Source organism: Mustela erminea, chromosome 12, assembly GCF_009829155.1.
Source record: "Mustela erminea isolate mMusErm1 chromosome 12, mMusErm1.Pri, whole genome shotgun sequence".
Lineage (NCBI taxonomy): Eukaryota > Metazoa > Chordata > Mammalia > Carnivora > Mustelidae > Mustela > Mustela erminea.
Genome location: NC_045625.1, coordinates 72,539,772 through 72,547,713, shown reverse-complemented (window position 1 = coordinate 72,547,713; position 7,942 = coordinate 72,539,772). Strand labels below are relative to the sequence as shown.

General features: G+C 45.7%; 1 protein-coding gene across 1 annotated transcript; it reads right to left on the bottom strand.

The window, feature by feature from the left end:
* Positions 1-276: 276 nt before the first annotated feature.
* LOC116570012 (spermatogenesis-associated protein 31D3-like) lies at positions 277-4,764 on the bottom strand. Its single transcript, XM_032306510.1, is given in 6 exon segments — positions 277-2,292; positions 2,562-2,622; positions 3,192-3,237; positions 3,396-3,462; positions 4,159-4,352; positions 4,672-4,764. Coding segments are annotated over 6 exon segments (2,289 nt in total). The 3' UTR covers positions 277-464.
* Between the last annotated feature and the right edge of the window lie 3,178 nt (positions 4,765-7,942).

Genomic DNA, 7,942 nt, shown 5'->3' with positions numbered 1-7,942 from the left:
TCTGTTCTGCATTAGGTTCAACAAAGGGAAGCTCCTGGAAGGTATTCAGGGAGTAGTCCTCAACCTCTGATGGTGGCAAACTTCTCTGATTTATTTCAGTCTGGGATCTCTCAGAAAGAAGTGATGTCTGCTTCATAGTATGCCATGAATTATGCACAGTCCCAAGCAACTGACCCTCACTGATTTCCTTGGACTTTCTTTGTAAATGTATCTTCGGGGCATTTTCAGTTGTCTCTGACCCATAGTCTCCACAGACACCATGGAGTTGTTCACTGATGGACTCCTAAGTTCTTTCTCAGAATCATACCCCATATCTTATCTGAAGAGCCAACTGGGTCACTCAGCAAATCATCTTTTGGTCCATTCTCTGTGTCCCTGATCCTTCTATAGGTCTCATCTCTGTACTTTGCCAGGTCACTGTCCTCTAGCAGAAGAATTTCTGGGTCCTCCACATATACACTTTTTTACATACTCCATCTGATCTGACTCTTACTGGAGATTCCTGAGCATCCACGATGGCACTGAGACTCAGGTAGCTGTGGAAGAGTACTCGGACTGCACCTCAGTGTGAGAGACTCATACATACTGCAGGACAAGCACCACCTGTGTTGGATGAGCCTCTTTCGAAAGTGACTCTCTAGTTTTCTCTGAAGCTCTTTATTCAGAAGAAACTGTCCAGGAGGGACAGAGATTACAACTTGGGCCTTGGTGGCCTTGTGGCTGAGAGAAGGGTTAGGAGCTGAAGGACAATAATCCTCTTGGGATCTTTGGACTATAGTGGGTAAACCCCACACACGTTCTTGCACCTTGTGCAACACGTTCCATTCCAGATGTTGCATTTCAGTTGACATGAGACTCTCAGATTCATTCTGAAGTCTGGGAAAATATACTCCACAGATCTTGATGTCGGGTAGAGGACCAGATGGCAGGATGAGGAGTAGGGATTGAAGGTGGGCCTGGGGCTGGACATACGGGATGGGTAGGGACTGGGTTTGAGGCAGGAGTTGAGGTGGGTTCTCAGGCAAGGATGGAAGAAGTGGATGGGGAACTACTGGGCATTCCTGCTCTGGGGAAGCATTTGAGATGTTATCTGAGGCATCAGCAGCAAGGAAGAAGGACTCACTATGTGGAGTTTGGACACCCCAGAAGAACTGGATGGGGGTTTGCTGTAAATGGCCCTCCTCCAAGGTTGTAGGATATGGGCGCTGCTGATGCATATGCAGCTCCTTTGATTGGTCTTTGCTGCTCCAGAAAGGAAGGGAGGATGCCAAATCATGCTTATCAGCACTTGTTTGTTTTGGAAAGGAACCCTTTGTTTCCTTCCACCTGAGGAAGTCACACCTCTTTAGGACTTGTTTCTCTCCAAGTGCCAGGGCATCAGGGCTGAGTAGTGAGAAGTTACCAAGCTCTACAAGGTTGGCTGCAGGGTCTCCCCTGGAAGAAGCCTCTGAAGAATGGAGGGCCAGAAACTCTTGATGGAAATCACATGGAGCCAGGGTTGAAGGGAAGAAGTCTTTGGCACGAGTTTGCCACCAAGGGAGGTCTAAAATTGACAAGCTGGAGGGGTCAATGCCTGTGATTGTTGGGACATAAGTACACAACCCACAGAAGCTCTCTGGGGCTGAGCTCTCTGGAACAGGCTTCCTTGAGATGGAAATCAGTTTAGATGGAGTCACAGTTAAATTGCAGTCTGGTGGTGGTGAAGCTGACCAGGTTGGTCATTAGTGATGATGAGCAAAGGGCTCAGTGGGATTCACCCTCTTGGACAACTCCAGTAAGGGACTGACATCTTAGGAAAAGATAGGGTCCAGAGAGAAGATGGTATTTAGAGACACTGTCTCTGTTTGGACACTCTGGTCTACTAAATGGGCATGATGTGGTAGGACAGGAGGTGGAAAGGCAGGGGGCTGGGCTGGGAAATGGTCCATTGGGAATTTGGAATCCAAGGGAGGAAAGGGTTCTGGTGGCAACGAATCACCCAGTAGTGAGGGTGGAAAGAAATCAGCCACAGGGCTCACTGGGTTAGGTGAAAAGATGGAGGCAGGTGCTGGGGAAGGCTCAGGCAACGAAGCTGGTATTAGCTCTCCTGGAGGGACTGCTGAGAAGTCAGTGGAGAGAGTGAACGATGAAGAAGTCACAGAAGCTGTGGAAGCCAAGGAAGTAGAATCTTCCAGAGCCTGCAGGAACAGCAGCCGATTGATATCAGCAGTTGTGCTATTACATAACTCACAGGAAAGGTCTGGACTTAACAGTTGGTGAAAGTGGATGGTATCATGATGCCGGCAGAGGGAGCTGCAAGAGACAGGAGGTACAAAACTGCAGTCAGGACCACAACAAGGGGACGAGACCACACAGGCCTGACAAGGGAGGGGCCACCTGATGCCTGATGCCCCTTCATAGTGCCCCACCTTTATGACTTCACAGTGTACTCAGTAAGATTTCATCCCAATATCTGTTCCTCGGGCTACCCCCTTCCATGGCTATGACAGACTGCAGTGAATCCTGCAATTGCATAAAACGTGCTCTAAGAGGAAACAGGATAGAGGGGAAAGACTGGTCACCTTCTTAAAATGGAGATCAGCTTCCGGGTCTCCTCCACTTCCCGTTGGTACCATCTGCCATCTGGGGAAACAGGAGAATGAGTTATATAGTGAAAGTAGAAACATAGGTATGAATACAGGAGTCCCCTTATGGGACAGCCTCGGGATGTCGGACTCTGAAAGCCCCAATAATCAATAGATGAGAGCAAATGGCCAATGATGTGAAGCTGGTTAGTAATCTTGCTTCCTGTATAAAGTACTTTCATGTAAATTATCTATGTGATGATCAGACCACCTCTGTGAAGCAGAGAGGTCAGGGAAGACTCCTGAGTATCCATGATGTCACAGAGCTTTCACAAAGTCAGGAAACAGACATTCTGACTCTTGAAATATCACACGGCCACTTATTGGGCAGCATTCATTGTCCGGATCCATCACTGCTTCATGCTCAGTAATGGTCAGAACAGGGAATCTGAGAAGGGTTTTGCACTCTGGCTGCATTTCCATGAGCCTCTCCTCTGAGGCCTCTGTTTTCTGAGAGGGAGTTTATCTAGTGGCTTGCATCCTTAGAGATTTTGGACTGGCCCCTCATGGAGAGGAGAGCAAGGATCAGCCTTGGAGAGAGCTCAGGTGGAATAGGCAGAACCTTACCTTCCAGTGTCCCTCCTTTCCTCCTCCTCTTGGCTCTGCCCTGACGCTAGAAGAAAAATGAACAGAATGAGGGGGGTTGGGACCCATGTCTTACTCTTCTCTCAGAAATGGAAACATTCTTTATCCAAGAATTCTAGAACTTTAATAGAACTTTGTGTTCCTTGCTTTTTTCAGTTTTTAAGGTGATAAAATGTCAATACTTACTTCTTTGAAAAACTCAGGGGACGACTTTCTCTGGGAGGTCCACACTTGGTATTCCCAGTCAGAAGTCCTTTGTTCAATGAGGACATAGAAAATGAAGCCTAATAGTCACACCTGTGCTGCCTCAGGTAGGACCCTCTTTCCTAGGTCATAGCTCAGACCCACTGTTTTCTCAGAGGCTTAGCAATGTTCTCCTGATCAGCCCAGCATGAAGGAAGGCTTGATCCGGAGTGATGCTGGACATGGGAATGTGACTTGAGATTATCGAGTGCTGGGAAGCTTTGTTCTCTTACACAGACCTCATCCTCTCAAAATCACCCAATCCAGGACTACAGATTCCCTGTGTTTGGGATTTTATCCAAGAACCACCACCATACCCAGATAGACTGTAGTTTCAAGTAGAAACCTTAGTCTTTTCTTAACCCTTACCCCTGCCAGGCCTCTTTTCCTAGAGGAGTGAATGTCTCTTAAGACTTCCTGTTTTAGGTGTTTCTCCCACTCTACCAAACTTTTAAAACCTGGGATTAGGGTCCCTGGATGGCTCATTTGGTTAATTGTCTACTTTGGGCTCAGGTCAGGATTCTAGGGTCTTGGGATCTAGCCCCACACTGCACTCCCTGCTTAGCTCTCCCTCTGCCCCTCTACCCCACTTGTGCTCTCTTGCTTTCTCAACGAAAATCTCTTAAAAAAAAAAAAAGAATAAAATTTGGGATTAGAAATGGAAACCATAACATCTGTGTTGAGGGCTCCCCCCAGGATTCCTTACCTTTTTGTGGGTTTGGTTTTCCAAGTTGGAAATTGAATCCCTACCAGGTAGCACAGAAACAGAAGGAGCAATCCCAACCCACACAGGAAGGTGAAGTTGGGATCAATCTCCAAGCATGTTGAGCCAGAGCTCAGACATGGTTTGGTATCGCTATGCAGAAATGAGAGAACATTCCAGTCTTCAAACTCCATAGTCTGAATCACAAGACAGCCTATACTGTGCACACGCTGAATATATATTCTCCCCAGGCTTACATCACAGAGCACTGTCACAAAAAGTTTCTGAGGGTGGGGGAGGTGACAGTTGACAAAACAATGTGTGTCCACAGCCCCTCCCCCACCCACTAGCTCAGAAGATCCCTCCTCCCCTCCTAGGTCCTTCAGGTCTGCCATCTTATTTTCCTACTCCTTTTCATCATTTATGAAACTTATGAAATTTTCTGTTTGTTCCATGTATAATTCATATATTACTTGTGTCCCCCTTTACTGTTTGAGACATTGACTTGGGTCTTACCAGGTCTGTGCCTTGAATGTCTGCAAGACTACCTGGAATTTTTGCTTGTACCCTGACATTTACACTCAGGATCACATAGGTCCTCAGATCCATCTTTCATATAGAATGTGTTTGCCTGGGGGGTGCCTGGGTGGCTCAGTGGCTTAAAGCCTGTGCATTCAGCTCAGGTCATGATCTCAGGGGCCTGGGATGGAGCCCCACACTGGGGGGGGGGTCTCTGCACGGCAGGGAGCCTGCTTCCTCCTCTCTCTCTCTCTCTCTCTCTCTGCCTGCCTCTCTTACCTACTTGTGTTCTGTCAAATAAATATATAAAATCTTAAAAAAAAATGTGTTTGCCTGGGACACCCGGGTGACTCAGTTGGTTAAGTAACTGCCCTCAGCTCAGGTCATGATCTCAGGGTCCTGGGATCAAGCTCCACATCTGGCTCCTTGCTCCACGGGAGCCTGCTTCCCCCACTCCCTCTGCCCAAGACCTTCAAATGGTCTTGGGGGTAAATCTGTAGCACTCGTATTCCTAAACTTAGTGAAGCTAAACTGCATAAAAGGTTTGGGGACAAGCTAACACACACACACACACACACCCTTTGACACAACAATCCAATATTTTTCATATTGAAGAATAAAGTGTTTTCTCCTTTTACTTCAGTCTTTCATAAAATTTTGACCCCAGTTCTTCTTACTCTACCTAAAATACTGTGTTGTATACATCAGTACCCTAATAGGTATATAAATCCCTTCTCAGTGAGTTGCAGCCCTGTAACAAATGCCATAGACCGGGTGGTTTAAACGACACACATATATTTTTCATAGTCCTGGAGGACAGGAATTCCAATATCAAGTCACAGCAGATTCAGTGTCTGTTGAGACCTTCCTCCTGGTTCACAGGCAGGTTCCTCTTCTCCCTACAACTTGAAGTGGCAGAAAAAGTGGGTGAGAGGTTTCTGGGGTCTCTATTCTAAGGACACTAACCTCATTTATGAGGGCCCCACCCCCATGACCTAATCACCTCCCAAGTCCCCATCTCCTAATACCATCACATTAGGATTAGGGTTTCATCATATGAATTTGGGGAGGAGCACAAACATATAGTTCATAAACTCCCCAAAGGCCGGGATAGGTTACAGGCTGCTAAGTAAGCTGTTGATCCCCTCCTGTGGTGGCAGGGTGGGACCCAGGAGTGTCACAGCCTTCCTGCAGAATGTAGTCTTGAAGATCCTCACCTGATTGCCCTTGTGGGCCTTGTGTATCCTTTCCTAGGAGAGCCTTGCCAGGAAAAGGGGTTGAGAAGCTCCACCCTATATTATCAATCCCCAAGTATGTTTGAAAACAACTACCTGTGACAGTTTTTCCAGGTTCCCTTTTGTCAGGTTTAAATAATCCCAGTATTTCCTTCCACTCTTCCTACATCTTCTTTTCTAAACTCTTTTATCTTCACGGCAACTGTCCTCTGAACTGCCTCCTAACTTTGCATGTTTTTCTTAAACTGGGATGCCCTTTATTTGACACCCCTAGCCTAGCATTATTAACTTGGTCATCTGTGAAAGGGTAGGACAGCCTTCACCCTGGCCCAGCAGAGTCTCCTTTCGGTTCTGCAGGAACAGGTCACCTGCCTGAAGATCAGACCTTCCAAGAGGCACCGCTTCTTCCTCATCCTGACATGCAGTCTCAGCCACATTTTCATTTAATAAATAGTTACTTTTGGAAGCCAAGAGACACAAACACCTGTTAAGTCCTGGTCTCTGTCCTTAAGGACCTCATGGTGCTGTTCTAGGGAAAAGCCCTGTGCAGGCTGAGAGTTACTCAGGACACAGGACAGGTATCCTGCTGCATTTGGGAATTGCCAGGTGATCTCTGGAACAGAGGAACAAAGTGACAGGTACTGTGGGTCACAAATGCTCACACACCCCGTGCTCCTTAGAAAGGCAACTCTGCATGTCTAATCTCTGCGATTATCTGATACAAATTAATGACTTTTGAGAAGATAGTTAAAGAACAGCTTTTCTCTTTTAAAAGGGGATATATTGTCTAGATATTCTTATGTATATTTATGGGCCTTGAGTTAAAACTTTTCTCAGAACCTGGTAGAAGTTCCTTTAAAATTTAAAGGAACAAGACCTGAAAGGTATATATACAATCTCACCAAAAATAACCTCCACTGAGGTTCAGTAGGGAGGTTCACAGCACTTCTCCTCCTACACTAACAGCAAGTGTAAACAATTTGCTACTTTTTCAAGAAGTTTACTGGGAGCAACCTCACAATCATGCCATGATATAAGCAGCTCAGGTATTATTAGTGTGTCTCTATTATGAAAGAACAAAACTGAAGCTCGGAGAGGGTAAGTGACTTCTCTAGATCACTCAGCTGTAACTTGTAGAGCACTGACGATGAAATCCCAATGTTCTCAACACCTCTATTTTAAATAATAAGTGATATCCTAAAAGCCATCTTAATCCTAAAATTAAAGCAGCCATGTGGCTGAGAGTATCCACTTTGTCTATACAATGCTGGCAAATTTGTGATAAAAGAAACATTCTTTTTATTGTTCTATCACCCCTTTAGGTACGTTTTCCTTTTCACTCTTGGCACCAATGTCTTGATAGGTTTTCTCCACTGGCCTCTGAAAACCTGCTTTCAAGAACCATATTATGTATGACTCTCAGTAAGATGTAAGTGAGTAACAAAAGCTTAAAATGTCATCCTTCGCAGGAATACATCTCACACAGTTTACAGACACCTAACCCTAAGCCTTATACTAAAGTCTTCACATGAACATCTCAGGCTTCCATCCGGAGGTGGCAGAGATGGCTTTTGGTAGAGCGAGATGTTCTCACAACTCCATGACATCTTCTCAGCTGACCTGGGCCACCACAAGTCTTGTTCTGGATTTTATACTACACTTGGTTGTATCATCTCCAAGGAGGAGTGTTTTCCAAAAGCTCTAATAAAATAATGGGCTTCTTTTGAGGAAACACCATAGAGATAAGTGTAGATAAACCATTGGCTTAAGATTCTCGTATGTCCTCCATTTTCTAAGGACAGTCCTCCATGCTCTCTCACTCCCATCCTCCTCACTGTCCCTGGGATGAGCCACATGAGGACAGCTGTTTTCAGGATAACAAAAGGCCTGAAGAACAGATTCTGGGGCAAAATCCTTTAAAACTGTATTGACAACAGTAGCTAGCTCTAAGATGTGTCTCATTCTTTCACACACCAAACTCACTGAAGTCTACTATGGAGTATTTCTAATAGAAATAACAAAACAGGGTATTG